The sequence below is a fragment of the Alexandromys fortis genome, unplaced genomic scaffold (assembly GCF_014885135.2).
Source record: "Alexandromys fortis isolate MF-2015 unplaced genomic scaffold, M_Fortis_MF-2015_v1.1 scaffold_72, whole genome shotgun sequence".
Lineage (NCBI taxonomy): Eukaryota > Metazoa > Chordata > Mammalia > Rodentia > Cricetidae > Alexandromys > Alexandromys fortis.
The window spans coordinates 7791036-7811567 of record NW_026067969.1 but is presented as its reverse complement, the minus strand read 5'-3'; the positions used below and the strand labels follow the sequence as shown (position 1 = coordinate 7811567).

At 45.7% G+C, this 20532-nt stretch overlaps 1 protein-coding gene across 3 annotated transcripts in view; it reads right to left on the bottom strand.

Annotated features, from left to right (window-relative positions):
• Positions 1 to 20532, bottom strand: part of Nup214 (nucleoporin 214) — an 80094-nt gene that overhangs the window by 49790 nt on the left and 9772 nt on the right. For all 3 annotated transcript variants that reach the window (XM_050155361.1, XM_050155362.1, XM_050155363.1), the window contains exons 8-17: positions 18464 to 18570; positions 17357 to 17423; positions 16187 to 16313; positions 14593 to 14754; positions 10071 to 10506; positions 8752 to 8924; positions 6625 to 6719; positions 2961 to 3047; positions 2608 to 2757; positions 1342 to 1500 (exon numbers count right to left, since the gene is read on the bottom strand). In XM_050155361.1, coding sequence (XP_050011318.1) covers positions 1342 to 1500; positions 2608 to 2757; positions 2961 to 3047; positions 6625 to 6719; positions 8752 to 8924; positions 10071 to 10506; positions 14593 to 14754; positions 16187 to 16313; positions 17357 to 17423; positions 18464 to 18570 — 1563 coding nt within the window. The remainder of the gene's footprint in view (positions 1 to 1341; positions 1501 to 2607; positions 2758 to 2960; positions 3048 to 6624; positions 6720 to 8751; positions 8925 to 10070; positions 10507 to 14592; positions 14755 to 16186; positions 16314 to 17356; positions 17424 to 18463; positions 18571 to 20532) is intronic.

The window sequence follows — 20532 nt, the reverse complement described above, 5'->3', positions numbered from 1 at the left end:
TGAAGCATTCAATCAAGCAAGTGTACATACACTGAGCAGCTCCCAGGTAAGCGCTTCACCCACGGCACAGACCTGACTGTGCTGAAATGCATTTCACACATATTCTTAGATATAAGCATTATGTCTCAACTGCAAACAGAGAATGCCATTTAGAAAGAGCCAAGCTGAGTCCAGGGAGGCCACAGGAGCCCCAAAGGCATCTGCTGACTACAGGAGGCTTTCCTTTACCCAGCTCAGCCCTGACTTCAGGTCCATACTAGCTGATGTCCTTTCCTCCAACTAGGTAGAGCGACAAACTCCACACTTCAAGGGCCTGCTGCAAACACTCGCGGTGGCTTCCCTGCTCTCACCTGTGGCCCCATGGCAACATACACCACATGAAAATTCTATGTCCATCTTCCTGACTGTCCCTTACCCAGCTTCAGGAACTACATGCAGTAGTGGCTGAGAGCATGGGCGCAGGCTTTACTAGTTATAAAGCCTGACCGTCGCAGCAAAGCCGCACACCCTTGCTTTGTATGTAGTTAAGTGTCCGTTATCTGTTCAGTGTGATGAAAGAAGGTAATTTTTTCTTTCTCTGTGTGGAAGCTGAATGCTCTCCTCTGGGCCATGCAACTGGGGCAGAGGTAAAAGACTTGTGTGAGGACTGGCGGAGGACTGCCTACACTGGGGCCGCAGCCTGACAACGGTCCTGCAGGAACACCCTGCCCTGACCCCAGGAAGTCACCTGGACAAGACGCCATTCTCTCACCTGCCAGGGACAGGAGGTCTCCAGGCATGGGACAGAAACTATGAACAGGAGCCGGGTGGTGGTGGCTCACACCTTTAATTCCAGCACTCAGGAGGCAGAGGCAGGGGGATCTCTGTGAGTTTGAGTCCAGCCTGGACTAGAGAGAGTTCCAGGATGACCAAAGATAAACAGAAACCTTGTCTTGAAAACCTCTAGGGCCAGAGGCCTGAGGCTTCAGTCCTTGTACAAGAGGACTCAACACATTCAGACCGACGTCCAAGGAGAGAAGGATCAGGGCCAACCACACTGTCCCTCTGGGATTCTGTGAGGGGAGGGAAAGATGACCCAAGACACTGAAGCAAACAAAATCCAACCAGCTAAAGCAAAGACGAAGGCTAAGACTGAATAAGAAATGTATCTCTGCTAGAGCACAGCAGATGACAGAGCCCCACAGCAGATTCCTAGCCAGCATGAGCTCAGGGCACAGCCCTCATACTGAGAACAACTGCACCTCATACTGAGAACAACGTCACCCGCACCTCAGAAGCAGCCACGGTACCAAGCGCCCTGCTGCTGCTACTTTTCTCAGTAGCTGTAAGGGCATCGCCTACCTGGAGCTGAGCTTCACTCTTGGGATCCAGCGGTCTTTTATAGAGCAGGTGCAGATACCCAGAATCATGGTTTCTTCCGTTCTGCTCTCTGGCTTCCTCGACGCCAGCGAAGCCCTCTAGCAGAGTTGTTTTCAGGGTGCTTATGTCTCCATGCAGAGACTAGAAAAGGCGGAGATGCATGGATTCAACTGCTGTGGAGACCAGGAGGGTGGAGGCTCTCAACTATTTTAGCTACCTTAAAAAGTTTAATTGTTCCCATGTACAAAACACATTTTTTCCTATAGCTTCTTTGTTTTGTTTTGTCTTAGGGGGGAGGTGTAAAATCATGTTTCTTGCTTCAGTGACTATAGGACACACTAAAAATCCTAAACTCTGAAAAAAAATCATTGCTTAGAAAGGTAGTCATTTAAATTTTTTTTTAATTTTTAAATTTTGTATGTACAAACATTTGCTTTGTGTGCCACATTCAGTGCCTGGTGCCCGAAGAGGTCAAAAGTCAGATGCCCTGAGACTGGAGTTACCATGTGGGTGCTGGGAATTGAACTCAGGTCCTCTGGAGGAGCAGCCAGGGCTCTTACCTACTGAGCTATTTCTTTAGGTCCTAATGTTTCTGTTTTTTAATTACCCTTCTCCTGTTTTTAAAAGGACAGTTTCTGGTGACTGATAATGTGGAAACTGAGAAGAGCAGAAGACTGGAGACCATGAAAACACGTCCGACAATATCCTTTACTAAACAGGGCTGTCAGAAACTCACTTGGCTTGTTAAGCTTCTTATGGAGAGGGTCACAATATGGCCCAGGCCTTAAAGCTGTGAGGACTTCATGAGATGATCTGGTATAGCACAGTGCCGGATGGAGTATGCAGTTGGCTTTCCCCATCATGCAATGACCAGAGCAACAGGAAATAGTGCTTTAACCAGCAAACATTTGACATTTTGTACTGTACATGCTCCAAAAAATCTTAACTCGATGTCATAAAAGAAACACTTGAAAGTATACTTAAACAGCTATAACCAACTTTAATGGAGTGCCTAGTATGAGCTAGGAGGTAGAAACTATGATCTCATTTTACACAGGAGGAAACTGACAGACAGCTAGGATAGCTTTAAGCCTCAGTTCTGACAGTCCTGAATTCAGGGTTTTGCAGTTAAAAGGCCACCAGCAGCAATGATGGCCCTCAGAGAACACAGTGGTTCCTACTAGTGTTCTGGACCAACAATTTCGAAAAGCCCCTTTGTACTCAGGAAAGACCTCCACTGATACAAACCTCTGTGGCCTCTCTGATCTCAAAGAGGAAGGCGTGCAAGTCATCTGACTCCGTCCGCAGCATCTTCATCTCCTCTGAGGTGCCAACCTGGAAGCAAGCTTTGGAAGTCCGGGCCTTTAATTCCTCTAGCTCTTTCTGGAAGTGTGCAATCTGCGAGAACCATGAGCAAAGAGATAACCGGTTCTGTGTGGCAGCAGTAACAGCACTGCTTCCGCGATTTCAGAACAAACCTCTACAGGGGCCACGCCAGGCCCTGATGTTAGAAGAATGGCCATGCAGCTGACTGCACTTAAGGCCACTACAGTCTCACTGTCAGAGCTACTCTCAGAAAACAACACAAGCAATGAGCTCACCTCCTCTCCGATTCCAGCCATCACAGGGTCTGAATCTTTCCACTGATGGCCCTGCTTCTCTGTGACAGGAGGCTGGAGGGACTTGGCCTGCAATGGAAGGAAAAGGCTTCGAGACAGGCTCCACACCGGAGCTCTAGCTTCTAGCAACAGTCCCATCGGTCTGCCACGGTGAGCATCCTACACCTTGGCTCTTGAACCTCCATTTTGTCTGGACATATTCTCCATGGGGAAATTTGTGAGCCAATTAAGATAACATCACTCAGGGAACTTGCTCCGGGACAAGATAGACAGTAAGTAAACCTGCTAACCACTTCTGCTGCTGAGTAACAGGGAAACATGAAGAGAATGAGGCACTGAGATAGCCAAACAGTTCTCCTACAGGGCTGCCATCTGACTGGGAACATGATGTGAGAGAGAAGGCTACAGACAGAGCTCAGGCAAATGCCTTCCAGGCAGCAAGAGCAAGCACAGGAGCTCATGGAGGAAAGACTCTAGTATATCCAGGTGTGAGAGTCATGTGGGCTTCAAGAAGCTAAGCAGAGCTGGGTAGTGGTGGTGCACACCTTTAATCACAGCACGTGGCATGCAGGTTTCTGAGTTTGAGTTCCAGGACATCCAGGGTTACACAAAGAAGCCCTGGCTCAAAAAAAACAAAAACAAAAACAAAACAAAACAAAACAAAAACCAAAACAAAACAACTAACAAAAAAAAAAAGAGGGAGGGAGGGAGAGAGGGAAGAAGGAAGAAAGGAAGGAAGGAAGGAAGGAAGGAAGGAAGGAAGGAAGGAAGGAAGGAAGGAAGGAAGGAGAGAGACACAGCTAGGTCCTGAGCCGGGCAGAAAGGAAGAACAGAGACAGGACCAGAGCAGCAGGTAGTACAAGTGTCTAAGGACACACCAATGAGTTCAGATTCTACTGTAGGCATGTTGGTAAGCTACTACTGGTGTTTCAGAAGTGTTTGAATGAAATTTATCATTTTAAAACGACCATCTTGCTACTCAAAGGACAGGAATGACAGCAAGAGAAAAAATCCAAAAGGGGTACAGCAGTCAGGACAGCAACAGGCAAGAGACAGCCAAAGCCTAACCCAAGATGTGTATGACATGCGAGGATATATGCCACAGAACAGGACCTAGAAGGGAAGAAGCACTACCAATGAAGAAAGGAGACCCCAGCGCTTTCGCTTCTGTGCTTGTGCAAAGCCCTGCTTTGTCAGTGCTGCTAATGGAGGTGGAAAAGCTTCTCAGAGAGAAGGAGCAAGGGCTGGGCAAGAGCTGCTAAAATCTGCCGTGCCCTGACATGGCTTCAGACTGCATAAGTAAGCAGTCACCAAACAGCCACCTAACAAACACCCACGTGCTGGGCACTGTACTACAAGCTAGTGCAGTGCAGGTGTGTGTTAGGACGGTAGGCACAGCAGGAGAAGGCACGACTGTTGCTCCTGGAATACTCAAGTGGGAAACTGACAGACATTAGAGTCACACAAGCAAGCTGAAGTGTCGGCCACTGGCTTAAATACAAGTAAGTATCAGAACTGTAAACAGCATAGGAAAACCTTTCTGAATAAGAAACAGGAAATTATTCCTAAAGCAAGACATGAGAACCTGGGGAGATGGCTCAGCAGGTAAGCATGAGAAACCCTTATAAAAACTGGGTGTGGCCATAGGTACATATAGCCTCACAGAAGAGGGGGCATCCTGGCTGTCCACCTAGGTCCAGGTTCAGTGACAGACCCTGGCACAGGGAAATAAGGTAGCAAGTGATAGAGCAGGGCGCACAAGGTTTTCCTGGCCTCCTCACACTCATGTGCATATACACTACACACCCCTAATAAATGTGAGTTTGAAAAGCACAAAAGAACTAGGTTGGGTTAAAGCACAATGGTAGCATGCTTGTCTAGTAGTTCAATCCCCAGGGCTGTGAAATAAAGAAAGGAAAAATAAAAACATTCTGTTATACTAAAGTAAAGATCTTGTATCCATGGGTGATACAAAGAGGATATACTGTATCTGCTTTGCTGTGTGTTTGTGTCTTTCCAAACTAAGTACGATACAGATCATAAGATGCATGCTGAGCATGCACAGACCCTAGAGTCAATCCCACGCACATGATCCATCACCCAAGACAGACCAAGAGGGAAGCCCTGACTGCAGAAGTCTCTACATCAGGCTGCCCTGTAAACATGTCTGTGGGGACTGTCAGGTGCAGGAGGGCCCTCCTATGGGCAGTAGTAGTCATACGCAGGTAGTTATGAATTGTGTAAGAAAACTGAGTCAAGCCAGGCTGAGAGCCAGTCAGCAAGCAGTAGCCTCCATGTTTCCAGCTATTCTTTTTCTGTCTTGGTCAGAGGCACCGCTTGCTATGTGGAACAGTAAGTGAGCCTACCTTGATTCCCTCAACGATGGACTGACCTTGAGGGGGAAGCATAATAAACCCATTCCTCCCCTGACAGTGGTTTACTGTTGTTTTGGGTTTTTGTTATAGTTTTTTGAGACCGGGTTTCTCTGTAGCTTTGGAGTCTGTCCTGGAACTAGCTCTTGTAGACCAGGCTGGCCTCGAACTCACAGAGATCCGCTTGCCTCTGCCTCCCGAGTGCTGGGATTAAAGGCGTGCGCCACCACCGACTGGTACTTTTGTGTTTTATCACAGCAGCAGAAATCAAACTAGGACCCCATCCAACAGAAAAAGATTAAGAACATTAAGAGACTACATACAAGAAAATATCCAGATGGCTAAAATTGGTATGAAATAAAGCTCAACTTTGAGAATCACTAGGAAACTGTGAGTTAAATAAAAACAAAAACCAAATACAAACAAAAGATGGAAAAAAAAAAAAGCCAAATACAACGTAAGATGAAAAATACCAAGCCTGTCAAGAACAGGGACGGGTGGAAGTGTCTACCATTGGTGGCAACCTGCTAAAGAGGACCATGTGCGGTCTGTGGCCCACGATCACGTTTAAACCCCAATGTGTACATATGTTCAGAGGACATCAAGCGCATTGCTGAGGTCAGCACTACTCTTCGAGAAGAAAGGAGCACCTGTGATAAAATAGCAACAGTGATGGGTGGATAGAAGAGCATAGGAAGACTATATGCTGTGGCTCTCTACTGGATAGGAATCAGTAAACAGGAAAAATTAACCCATAGATTGTTAGATATCAAGAGAGTGGGGGACTCTTGGCAAGGATAAAGACCATATGAAAAAGATACTGGTAATGCCTTCTTATCAACTTGCTTGTTGGTTATCAAAGTTTGTTTACCTGATGACAATTACTGAGGTATACATATACCATATGGACTTTTTTCTACGGAAATGACTTCAATTAAAAAACTGGGCATGATGGCACACGCCTTTAATCCTAGCACTCAGGAGACAGAGGGGATCTCTATAAATTCAAGGCCAGCCTCCTGGACTGCAGAGTGAGCACCAAGTCAGCTAGGTTACCACAGTGAGACCACGTCTAAAACAAAACAAAATAAAACAAACACAAAACAAAACAAACAACAAAGTAAGTAGATAATTGCTTTTGTAACAACGTGTCAAGAACTTCAAGCACGTACTCCTGTGTCTCCTGTGCAGTCCTCATCACTGCTCCCACGTCTGAATTCTAAAGCACAAATGCCAACTTTGTAAAAGGCAAGTGTAGTGAGACTGTAACATACCTGAGGAGAGCCCGCCTTTGCCACGGGAGGGTTTATCCGGGGTGACTTCTGCACCATGGACGGCACTGGACTTGGACCACTTGGAGTCGATCGGCCTGATGCATAAACGACCAGACAAGTCAGTTAGAGCAGACTTCCGTCACCACAAACATCTGTCCCCAAATCTAAGGAAAGGAGTTACACATTGTCCCTGGCTCCACTTTTACAATCGTGTTAGAGAACAATGACCAGACTGGGTCCTCTGGTGCACACCCATAATCTCAGCCTCGGGAGGCTCAGCAAGGGAGGATTCTGAGTTCACGGGCACTTTAGACTACAGATAACATATAGGCAAGGTTAGGTCACATTTGAGACCTGTCTCAAAAACACAAAGATGGCTGACAAGATAGTTTACTGAGATGACTTCAGCAAACTTAAAAAGGAAAGAAACTTCCCTTACTCAAAGAATTCAGAAATTTCCTCACTCATTATCTATTCGGGATTTGCCAAAATAATATTCCAGACATTCACATCTAAATGGCTACCCAAGGCCAGGTGGTCCAGCCTTGAATCCCAACACTCAGGAGACAGAGGCAGGCCAAACAGATCTGTGAGTTCAAAACCAGCCAGAACTACACAATGAAACCCTGCTTTCAAAACAAAACAAAAATCCAAACAAATGGCTACCCAAATAACCAACTGAAAAACTGCATTGGGAGCCTGGGAGATGGCTCAGTAATGAAGAGTGAGTTGCAGAGAACCCAACTTTGGTTCCCAGCATCCACTTCAGGTGGTTTACAACTGCCTGGAACAACTCCAGGTGTCGGACACTTCTGGCCTGTGAGTACCTGCAATCACACGCATGCACCCAGAAAGCACCCCCACCAAGCCCAACTGAAACATGCGCTGCCGTCAGCCTGAATGGAAGCGTGCCTGGGGATGCACATCACTGGCACTCGGCAGATCTGCAGTCTGAGTCCTCTCATGTGCACACAATCAGATCCACAGGGACGGTCCCCAAACCACTGAGCTGGCTTTCTCATAAATGTTAAAGAAATGAACTGAGACCGCAGAAAATTCAGGGAGTGAACTTTACTTGGGACCGTGGTAAAATCTGAATGGACTCTAGATGTGACTGCTGTAATACTTGAGCTGTGATAACCTTCCCTGGCTTTTAGGAGGCAGGAGCTCACATATCTAGTGGTCAACTGGTTCACAATGTCTGCAGTTAACCCTGACATGGTTTAAAATTTTTACATAAAAGGAAGAAAGAAATAAGCAAACCCAAAAAAAGTTAGGAAGCCCTGAACCTTGGTGAAGACCACAGTATTTACAGTTTTTGCAACCTTGTACATAGGCCAGGAAGGGAGAAAGGTAGGGTAGGTGCACTTGCCCTCTGGAGTCTTAAATCCTGTCTCAAGTATTTGTACGTCATCACTGCTTAGAGTGGCTGATGGCGAAAATGTTCTTAGACTCTCAGGAGCAGTAAGCACGGGAGTCACTGAGGGCTGCTCCTGCCATAGCGAAGGGCAGTTCAGTAACTGTCCTTCCATTACAGCAGCTGTGTGTAAGGACGAGCGCCCCGCCACAAGATGCCGTCTTTGAACATCCACGAGCAGCTAAGTGAAGACTAAGATAACCGAAACCACTGTGAATCTCCCAATTCCGAGCACAACAATCACAGCACATTAAAACATTAAAGTAAAAACAAAACAAACAAACAAGGATGGTGGCGCACGCCTTTAATCCCAACACTGAGGACAGAAGCAGGGCATCTCTGTTGAGTTTGAGGTCAGCTTGCTCTACAGAGTGAGTTCTAGGACAGCAAGGCTACACAGAGAAACCCAGTCTTGGAAAAAAACAAACAAACAAACCAGGACTGGAGAGATAGCTCAGCAGTTTCTTCCAGAGATCCTGAGTTCAATTCCCAGCAACCACACGGTGGTTCACAACCATATACAATGGTAGGTGATGCTCTCTTCTGGCATGCAGGTATATATGCACAACACTCATACAAAAAATATAAATAAATGGAAGAAAAGAAAAACAAAACAAAACAAAAACTTGCCTTACTATATATTACCAAAGATTCTTAAAATGCTGAACAGTATTCTGCTGAAAACAGAAGCCGCTGGCTCCAGAGAATACCTGATGGTGAGGGAGAAACTGAAGACTTCAAAGGCACAGAGCTGGATGATGCTGGGAGAGGCGTGGGATGGCTGAGTGGTCCAGAAGCAGCTGGCTTGGGGGAGGAGGATAACGGCAACACGGAGGGTGTGCTCGTGGAGCTATGAGCAGGTGCGGAGGCCACAGCGGTGAACCTGAGTGGAAATGAAGCTCTATCACAGCAGCCTGCTGGAGGGTCCTTCCATGCTCATCATTAGCAGTGACACCAACAATAACTGACTACTCATCTCCACTGAGTCACAGCAAACCACGCACTTGCTGCTTACTCAGAGGGCAGTTTCCACCTGCTCATTTAGGAACATGGCAGCCCCACCAAAGCATGTAGTAAAGGCCAAATTCTCCATGTTAGGAAATACTTATCTTCTAGCCTGTCAAGCTAAGTGCTTGTATTGTTTTTAAGGAGGTGGTGCAACCAACTATGAGAACCTGTTCTGAGATGATCATCTCCGGGGTATCAAAAACACCAGAGAAACAAGCAGGTTATCATCTTTGGGACACCATGGCCCAGTAAGCATGTCAAGTCAACTCCATATGTCAATAAATGTCTGCAGACAGTCTAATATCCCAACAGTAAAGGACTGCTTAGTTAAGGAATGAGCAGGCCAGAGCAGAGCGCTCAATGGATGAGTGGCTGCAGCAGCATGTCCCAGCAATGAGGCAAGTAGAACCAAAAACTGATGGTTTATTACTCATTGCGACTGCAAGGTTGAACGATACAGGGGAGCATTCCTTTCAGATGCTCAGTTTAGTGGAGAGAACAGAAAAAAAAAAAAAACAAACAGAGAAAGAGGTAAATAAATAAGGTATGAGCAAGTTGGCTAGAACTAGGTCTGGAGGAAACCAGATACTATGCTAAAAGGTTTAAACTGTACAGGAGAGCAACAAGAAACCTTTGAGGACTGTCAAGCAGGAGAGTTATCACATGTGTCCCTAACTGCACAAGTCACCTTGGTGGCTGCACAGAAAACAGCTGAGAGACAGGGTGGATATGAGGAGAGAAAACTACAAAAGACCCATTCGTTTCCAGGGTGTATGCTCTGGGTGGCTCCATTTTTAAAATAAGGAACACTGACCTTTACAGTCTGAAAAAGCAACCCAACAGCTTGAGTACAAACTTCTAACAGAATAAAACCCCTCAAGAGACATGCTGGGCTGCAGTGCACTGCTAAGCCCTCCTTCACAGAGATTGCTCAGTACTCCATTCAGTGACTGAGTCCAGCGGCCACTGTGCAGTAGTTCTGACCATCCTACCAGAGAATCCAACTTTGCAGGTTACTTACTTTTCACTCAGGTTGGCTTTCACAGAGCAGGCTGAGGGTGGGAACGAAGGTTTCATCCCTGTGTGTGGGGCGCTGGACATTGGTGTACTTTCCATGGGGGGCTTAAAACTTGATGATCCAAAAGTAAAGGGGGCAGCAGGTGCAGCCATGGGGGATGCTGACAGGGAGCCTTTGGAAGGAGGGGCAAAAGAGAAGGTGGAGGTGCCAGAGCCCACAGAGCCCGTGGGATACAGAGGAGGCTCCCCGGTGACAGAAGCAGATGACTTTAAGGATGAAGAGCCAAAAGAGAACACAGAAGGGGCTCCCCCAGCAGACGGCAAAGGGAAGGCGGTGGTAGGAGCAGCAGAGGACACAGGTGCAAGAGACAAAGAGGCTGCTGCTGGGGCATCAAGGTTCTGCGGGGCTTGAGGAGAGGTTGGAGTGGTAGGAAAACTTCCTGCAACAAAAACCAAGGAGAAACAAAAGAACAAAGTTAAATTGGTGGTCACATGACAGAGGCAGGGGAGAGAGGGCTGAGGTCAGATAAAGTTGGAAACCCTGCCTGTTAAGAAAACAGAAGGTGTAGCCAGGCGAGGAGACAGAGGCAGGTGGGTCTCTGGCCTATACAACCAGTTCCAGGACAGCCAGAGCTAGAGAGAAACTCTTGTCTCAAAAAACAAAAGGTGGGACAGTTGGTTTCTCCAAGGATTCCACAGGATAAGATGTGTGAAACTTTGCCAGGAGGTGGTGGCTCATGCCTTTAATGCCAGCACTAAGGAGGGAGGCAGAGGCAGCTAGATCTCTGTGAGTTCCAGGCCAACCTTGTCTATAATAAGTTCCAGGAGTCAGGGCTACACAGAGAAACCTTTTCTCAAAGAACAAACAGAAAAGGAGGGAAGTGAAATTTTGAAGAAGGCCAAAATGGGGAAGGGCACTAGGCTAACAGGACTTCTTGGACAGAAACAATAAATTTGCTGCTGCAAACTGAAGAGTGGGGTGTCAGCCTCGTTCGCATTACCTCATTAACCAGGACATAACCCTAGTTCATCCGGGTCTCTGCCTCAGAACATTACTTAAAAGCAGTTACAGATGCATTAGGCAAACAGTGAACTGGCACAGACCACGAAGTATTCCATATAAATATTCCAATAAAAGAGCTGAGGGAAACGAACTAAGTTTTAACTCCTAAAAAAGCTGTCAATTATATTTAAGTTTTTTTAAAAATATTTATTTATTTATTATGTATACAATATTCTGTCTGTGTGTATGCCTGAAGGCCAGAGGAGGGCGCCAGACCTCTTTACAGATGGTTGTGAGCCACCATGTGGTTGCTGGGAATTGAACTCTGGACCTTTGGAAGAGCAGGCAATGCTCTTAACCACTGAGCCATCTCTCCAGCCCTATATTTAAGTTTTAAGGTTAACAAATTTAAGCAGAGAGCCTAATTCACAAAAAGAAACAATTATCCAATCTCCTTAACAAGAGACATATAAATTTAGCCAGGCTTCCTCACATTAAATCCCAGTACTCCAGTAGAGGCAGGAGATCTCTGAGTTGAGGTCACCCTGGTGTGCAGAGTTCCAGGCCAGCCGGGGCTACACTGTGAGACCATGCCTCAAAAACAAAACAGAACTGAACAGAACAAACAAACAAATACAGAAACAAAAACAAAAAAGATATAAAATTTAAATTTAAGTTTTGACTTCCCTTTAATATATCACAATTAAAACATGCTGCCCTTGAGAGCAGGTAAAGCCGACCTGAGGCCTTTGCCCAGTGCCAGGGATCAAATACACTAAGCCGGACTTTTAGAAAACATTTTGCAACATGAATCAAAATCCATAAAAAAGGCCCCAATGATCCCTTGCTTAAGAATAAATCTTATAAAAATAATTTAAAGAATGAGAAGAAATACAAATTTTTCTTTTTCTTTTTTGATTTTCAAGGCAGGAGGTTTTTCTGTATAGCCCTGGCTGCCCTGGAACTCACTCTGAAGATAAAGCTGGCCTTGAACTCAGAGATCCACCTGCCTCTCCCTCCAGAGTGCTGGGATCAAAGGTATGCGCTCCCATCCCCGCAGGTAAATACAATCCCAATGTTTTATGGTTAAAAAAAAAAAAGTCAACGACACAACAGAATGGTTTATTCTTCTGAATAAACCATAAAAATTAGCTAGGAACCTAAGAAAAGTTTACAGCTTATATTTAAAATCAGTATGCCATGCTGGGGATAGCAATCTTTGATCCCAGCACTCAGGAGGCAGAGGCAGCTGATCTCTGTGAGTTCTAGACCAGACAGGACTACACAGTACGATCCCATTAGCAATAAAGCAATATCAAAACATATAAATAAAAATAAAATCAGCATTCCAATGATGTCATATTTTAACTGTAAATATTAAGGTGTTCATGCAGAAACACTGGGAAGCAGCTCCCCAAAAAAGGCTGGTTTAGAATTTGTTCTACTTCCCCAACTTTTTGTAAGGCAATTGTCAATTCAACTACATATTAAATACTTTAAAAAATAAATAAATACACTTACAATTTACAATAGTTAGCCTTGGCTGTTAGGCTAACATGTGATTTGTGTTCATGAGAGATACTAGGAACACTGAGAGGAAACAAGAACGAAAGAAAACGGAACCTTTTGATGTGAATTGTCACTTCCAGAAGAGTATCTAACACTACTCTCAGTAGGCTACTTGAATACCTCTTTTACACAATGGTTACGGAACCAGCAAGAAACACCTTTAAAGAAACATGCAGACATAAATCAATTCAATGCCCGTTAGGATTACACCAGAATGGAAAATAGAGGAACATTCTAAAGAAATTGTACACATTCCTCCTAGGGCAATTAAAACTGAGGATTCAAAGACCATCACCCCATTATTTTCTGGTCATTCAACACCACATCTTTGGAGCTGCTGTGTAGAAACAAGCAGAACCATCAATGTCTTCCAAACCTTCTTACACCTTAGCCACACTGGGCGGTACCAGGGCAGACTATCCCCTACTTTCATTACTCCATTTTCATTCATGGGGATATAGCTTTTATCTCTGCACTAGAGGAGAAGGAAGAGGAAAAGTCTCTAGAAAAAGCTAATGGCCGCTACCCCATGATGGTTTACAGTCCCTCATGCAGAACAGTGCTGAGAAACACCTACCCTACAGGCGTCAAGCAGACGGGCTGCCCTGCTCACTACAGACAGACTAGGGAAGCTAGGTATAGGTGCTCATGGAAATCATGAAGGCAGAACATAATGCAAAGAGCACTCGCCAAGGGTAGCCAAATTTCAATACAGCACTGCAGTCTATGCCAGCATCCTGGTGGATTACTTGGGGTCACACAAGTACCTGAGTGCTCAGTGATGTATGAGCCTCTCAGGCTTACAGGACAATAGGAAAACATGACCAAGCATAATCAGCCACATCCCGCCCTAATGGTCAGCAGTCTTTAGGCAGGACTAGCGACATTATGGGCATTTTAGTTACACAAGAAGAAAAGTATCAATATCTTCTCACAGAACTCAAGAAAAAAATTTCAATATACGGGGAAAAAAAGCACTTCTAACAAGTTTGACACTTTTTTCCCACAAATGATATAAAGCTGTTAAAATAAAAAGACGTTGATAATACAAATTAGCACCTCCGTATGTTGACATAGGAGGATCTTCTGTCTATGTGTTACTTTCATTGGTTAAATAAAGAGACTGCCTTTGCCTTTTGATAGGACAGCAGCTTAGATAGGCGGAGTAGACCGAACAGAATGCTGGGAGAAAGAAGCAGAGTCAAGCTGACGCCATGATTCTCCAGCCCAAGATGGACGTAGGTTAGAATCTTGCCGGTAAGCTACAATCTTGTGGTTCTACACAGATTATTAAAAATGGGTTAATCAAGATGTGAGAGTTAGGCAATAAGAGGCAAGAAATAATGGGCCAGGCAGTGTTTAAATGAATACAGTTTCCGTGTAATTATTTCTGGTGAAAACTAGCCGGGGAGCTGGGAAGTGGCCCGCTGCTCCTTTTACAGTATGTGCATGAAGATTCCACCACAAAATGCTGACTATGCTCCTCCTTGATGGTCTATGGAATCTGTTCTTGGGTTTTCTAATTTTTCTGCAACACATATATTATTATCTAACAATGTTCTCAAAAAGAAGGAAAGAAAGGAAATGTGAGCCAGAGACACTGGGTCTCCACACCCTATGAGCCAGAAGTGGGCACTGGAGTTTATAGCCCTCTCCAGTGTTGGTGCAGCGCAGCGCACAGTGGCTCTTCACTACCTCTCCACTCTCAACAAACTTCCCTGTTACATTTTTTTCAGCGTCCATTACCCATTAGACCAATCCTAAGGATTATACAGGCCTTTGAAACTCAGATCTCAACATGGCTGACCTTTCTCTGTCAAGTCTAGTAAAGGCTGGAGAAAGAAGCCAGGGTGAAAAGAGGTAAAGATGTATACACTGTTTCAGACATCAGGCCAAGCCTTCCTATGGTAGACGGCCCCCATGGGGATGACCACATGCAGATGGAGGCACACACCTGACGACTTGGGCAGTCGCTCTCCTTCTATTGAGACCGGCTCCAAGGTCTTGATTAGGGACCGAACCCCAGGATTTTGATTGATCATATAAAATGGACAAAGCACACCATCTGTTGAAAGTAACAGGAGAACCGGAGCAGCAGGAAGAGTCTTTTCATCGTCTGTCAAAAGAGAAAACAAAGGTTTAAAGGGCCAGGTCCATTTTCAGACGGAGGCCTAGAAGGGCAGCTGCCCTGCTTATTAAGGTCTTGAGGCACTCCGTTCAACAGCAGCTGACCAGATGTGAACAGCCTTCCATGTAGTGGTTACAGCAAGATCTCTTGACACTCTCAGATCACCACATCCTACTGGGCCATTCCAGCAGTCCAGTACTCCCCCAGTCTCCCTCCATTCAGGAAGTAGGGCTCAGCACGACCCTAAAGCGTGATTCTAAAACCCAGAGTCAGTTACTGAGGGTGAAAGTGCAAAGAACCGAGAAGCAGAGCAGTCAGCCACCAGAGACTTCACCTCTATGACATCTCAGACCCAACAGGGGTCCTCCTGTCTCCAAGAACCCTAAAGATCGAATGGGTGCTGGCTCCTGTCTCCACCAGCCTTATATTCCTGTCTCCACCTACCTAGTGCTGGGATTAAAGGCACGCACCACCACTTCATGGCTCTGTTTCTCTATTTTTAGACTAGTTCAATCTTGTACAGCCCAGTGTTACCTCAAACTCCTTATCTTCCTGTTTCCTCCCAAGTGCTGGGATTAAAGGTATCACTACTGCCTGGCCTCTATGGTTAACTAGTGATTAGCTCTACCCTCTGATCTCTAGACAAGCTCCATTTGTCAGAACAAAAAATATTACTACCTCAACAAGATAGGATTCTCTGCCTGGGCGGTAGTGGCGCACATCTTTAATCCCAGAGGCAGAGGTAGGCAGATCTCTGTGAGTTTGAGGTCAGCCTGGTCTACAAGAGCTAGTTCCAGAACAACTAGGGCTGTTACACAGAGAAACCAAGTCTAAAAAAAAAAAAAAAAAGTAGGAGTCTGGTTGATGCTGGTTTGGGGACTGAACTAAAAAGATGGTGCGTGCAAACACGCGGACACACACAGACACAGTGAGTTAATGTGCCTACCAAACCAGGGAAAGGACAAGGACTCGGGCCTGACCAGGATAGAGCCATATGGTCAAGTTCAAGCGGGCAAATACTCTTCAGGGCCTCATCACACCTCAGTCACTGTAGTCACACTGCTGACCTCCACAGGGAAAAGGAATCTTCAGAGAACATGCTCAAGCCCCACATGGAAAACATGAGCTTGAAGCTCTACTCCCTCATCCTTCTCTTAACTGAGTACCGGGTGCACAGCCAGCTGACAGTGACACTCCTTGTAAGGTCACCAGGGAACCAGATATTACCTATTCAATCTAGGGAGACACGTGAACTGTGTCTGGCTGCGGTTTCATTAGTGAGTAGCCATCTTTGGGCAGCTTCACACTGACTGCCATGATGCACCCTCCACCACTCTGCAGGTATAACTGCGTCAATGGCTTCTAAGTACCAACCATTTGAGGACAGCTGTTTCTACAGCGATCACTAGACAACACTCACTGATGGCGACTTCTACTTCATTGGTATAATCTATGGCTACGCCCATGGGCAAGGAGTCATCACTCCTGTCTGTCACCGGCAGTTCCGCTCGACTAGAGTCCTCCAGCAGCCAAGATTCCCAATTAGTCTGAAAAGAAAGGAAAGGAAAAAAGGACAAACAGGAAGAGGTGTGTTGTTTAGCATTTTGCACTGCTCCAGAGAACACCTGGCATGGGTCAGTTTCCTGTGCTGAATGGGGGCTCTGACCCCTGGCCTGGAACAACATCTATAAGTCAAGAGTACCCTAGCATCTGAGTGGCTAACTGAGCTGACTTCTCCACCTGCTCCCGGTGTGTCTGCCCCATCTTCTAAGGTCTGGGCTGCCTGCCACAATTTGGCAGTTTCTAAACATGCAGGTGCCTATGTCACTAGTCATTGAGACAGAAGGCAACTGGGCCTGACTTCTTGTCTCCCACTGGCCAGTTCTGCTGCTTACACTCCTCAAGAAACTTCTATATCTTCCCAGTCACATCCCTCTTGTTCCTGTTTTCGTAGCTGGGCTCCATTCTATCCAACAAATGACTCCTGAGTCTTATGATTCATTAACATTCTGTTTAGATTTTTGTCGTGGCCAGCTGGGCAGCATGAGTTAGAGGAAACAGAAGAGACGTAATGAAGCTAGGAAAACAAGCTGTTCAGGCCCGGAAGAGTACACACTCATACTACATGGCTGTATTCATGGACAGGAGTATTCAAGGTACAGTCACAAGGCTGCAAACCAAGCCGACTCTAACTCTTAAGTAAGCCTCCAAGCAAAACAAAAGTGATCTGAAAACATTACAGACCAGCATGCAGACAGTGGCAGTGCGGGGACTGCCAACAGGAGCCAGCGAGAACAGCTGAAAAGGCACTATGAAAATGGGCCGAGGGGAACGAGAAGACACCAAGGTTGGGGTGCAGCTTGGTGTGCATGCACAAAGCTCTGGATCCATTCTCCAACACCGTAAAGCCATGTGTAAGAGGGGAGGGGAAGGAAGGGAGAAGCTATTGCTCGAGGCATTTTATCCTTAAGCCTCTGCATTAAAAGCTCCATGAAAGGGACATGATTACAGTCTTAACCAGCCACCTCCATGTGACCTCTCTCAAAACAGCATCATTCAACACAAAAGTGATAAAATAGCAGAAATTTACCTGATCACTTTGTCGAGCAAGGATGCTAACTTCTGTTGAGGCTGCAGATGCTGCCAGCACTAAATCCCTTAAGAACAAAACCAAAAAGCCATTACATTCAAGTCTACCAAAAGCTCGAGCCTGATTGGGTCTACAGTACAGCACAGGGCAAAGTTTCCTAGCAGGCCGGAGAGAAGATGGAAGGTACCTGATGTAGTGTTGGGCTTTTCAGTTCCAAAAATCCCTGGAAAACCTACCCACTACTATCCATGTAAGGACAGGGGACACACAGAACCAAGTCTGGGCTCACAAGAATCCTGCCCCACAGCAGGGAAATCCAGCTCAAGAAGAAGCTCCAATGGACTCTCAAAGGTAAGCTGTTCTTGGAGAAACCCTGACTGGGTTCCTAAGTATCAGCATTTTTAACCCAGGTGACAGCTGATGCCTGCAATCCCAGCACTCAGAGGGCTGACGTGGGAGGAGCACTGTAGATTTAAGGGTAGTCTGAGCTACAAATGACTTTTTCAAAACAATCAGTACTGGGGGCTGGAGAGATGGCTCAGAGGTTAAGAGCATTGCCTGCTCTTCCAGAGGTCCTGAGTTCAATTCCCAGCAACCACATGGTGGCTCACAACCATCTGTACTGAGATCTGGCGCCCTCCTCTGGCGTGCGGGCATACATCAAGGCAGAATGTTGTATACATAATAAATAAATAAATCTTTAAAAAAAAAAAAACAGTCAGTACTGTCACTGTCGGCACTCAATGCAGTTGAGAAAGTTGGACTTCGTGATGCTGGGTGTCATGGTGCATGTCTTTAATCCTAGCCCCAACCCTGGAGGCAGAGGCAGGCATACCTGAGTTTGAGGCTGGCCTGGTCTATACAGTGAGTCCAGGACAGCCAGGACTAACAGTGAGACCTTGCTTCAAAAAACAAATGGGTGGGGGAGGGGTGGGTACACATTTATTGGACTTTGCAGATTAGTACATACTGAATATAAATAAATCAGGATTGGGAAGTAGACATCATAGCCATGAGGACATTATTACCCATCAGCTGAAAATACATCGAGACCTATCAGCCTGTACTTTGACTGAACTCAGAGGCTGGTGTGTGTTCTCTGCTCACCACTCCTCGACGTAACTGAGGTAGTAGTGATGCTGTCGCTCTGTGCAGCTGCTGTAGCAGGGCTCCATCAAGTTCACAAACACCTCTGGGTGCTTTTCTTCTTTTTTCTATAAACAAGAGGACGGGAGAGAAATCTTATGTGCAAATTTTCTGGACTCCTACCCAGCTCACAATCACTTAAGCGCAATCAGAAACGTGTTGCAGTTTCTGTGTACAAACATAGGGATGAGCTCTGAAGGGCACTCATAGGAATAGGAACCGCATCACCAGGCAAGTCGAAAAGGAACTGCCTTCTGCCGAGCCTGCCGCAGGACAGCCTTTGTGCCACTTGGCTTTCTCACCTGCATGGCAGAGCCACCAGCTTCCTTAGGTCCCGAGTGCTATGAAGACGGCTTCGTCAAGCCCTCTCCATCTACTGCAGGAAGCACCAGCACTCGGCCAGCAGTGGTCTCAATGCTGCTCCCAAGGAAGGGAGTTAACTAAGATTGTCAGAAACATCTCAATGGACGTAATTTTAAACTGGACCTCAGCAGACATCCAAGAGAATTACTACAACAACCTTGTACGGTGAGGTACGGTGGCTCACCCTTATAAGCCTAGCAGTTGGAAGGCTAAAGCAGGAGGACTGTTGAAATTTTCAGGCCATCCTGGGATAGAGTTAGTTCCAGTTCACCCTGGGCTACATTGTAAATGACTCTGTCTCAAAAAGAAAAAAATAAGAAAAAATTTCACAAAGACACCTTTTCCCATACTGGCAAGGACTAATATGTGGACCCACCACACACTAACCCCATGCTGGGAGCCGTGGTAGTGGTGAGACATAACCGGTCCAATTCTCCTAAGAGAGACAGGCCTGCTTTCTAAAGCTCATCAGAGGCACACATCAACTGGGCACAATGGAATGTACATATAATTCCAGCAGTTGGGAGGCAGAGGCAAAAGAATTGTGAGTTCATGGCCAAACTGAACTCTTTAGCAAGAAAACCAAGGGCTAGATACATAATCCAGTGACAGACACTGGCTTGTGTGTGTGTGGCATAGATTAAATCCTTAACATCAGAAAACAAACAACAAAACCCCTACAAGGAAAAAAAAAGGCAGCTACCCTGACCTAGAGATTTCATTTCTCAATATGTATATTAAAAATACACAGAATCACCACCCAGCATAGACAAAAAATGATCTCTTGGAAACATGCCCATGGAGCAGCACAGAAAGATCCAAATCCATCCTACACTGTTCTTACAGAACAAGGCTGCTAACAGACATCACTAACGGACATGAGGGGCTCCCAATAACGCCAGGAGTAGAAAGCCCCGTCTGTTTGATTTTGACATTTCCTGGCCCAGCACTTAAGAGCAGGAGGATTAAGAGTTTGAGGACTATAGCTGGAGAGATGGCTCAGTGGTGAAGTGCATTGGATGCTCTTACAGAGGACCCAAGTTCAATTCCAGCACACACATGGTGGTGTGGGAAGTCCTTCTGTATACTGGTTAATGAATTAAAAAGGCTACTTTGGCCTGTGATAGGGTAGAGTAGAGCTAGGCGAGGAAAACTAAATTGAATGCTGGGAGAAAGAAAGCAGAGTCATAGAAGCCATGTAGCCGTCCATAGGAGACAGTCGCACTGGAACCTTGCCAGTAAGCCATAGCCATGTGGCAATACACAGATTAATAAAAATGGGTTAATTTAAGATATAAGAGTTAGCTAGAAATACTCTTAAGCTTTTGGCCAAGCAATGAATCAAATAATACAGTTTCTGAGTGATTATTTCAGGACTAAGTGGCCAGGAGCAAACGAGCAGCCTCCAAAAACAACATGGCAGCTCACAACTGTCTGTAACTCCAGTTTTTTGGAATCTGATATCTTCACGCTAATGCACATTAGAAAAAAAGCTAAATAAATTATTTTCAAAAAAAGTCTGAGGACCAACTGGACTATATACCATGAGACCCTGTCTCCAAGATAGAAAACAGAGTGGAGAACTGGAAACCTGTATACAAAAATATCAAGTTGTTTTTGAATGGTAGGATTAAAATTCTCTTTCTTTTTTTTTTTTTTTTTTTTTT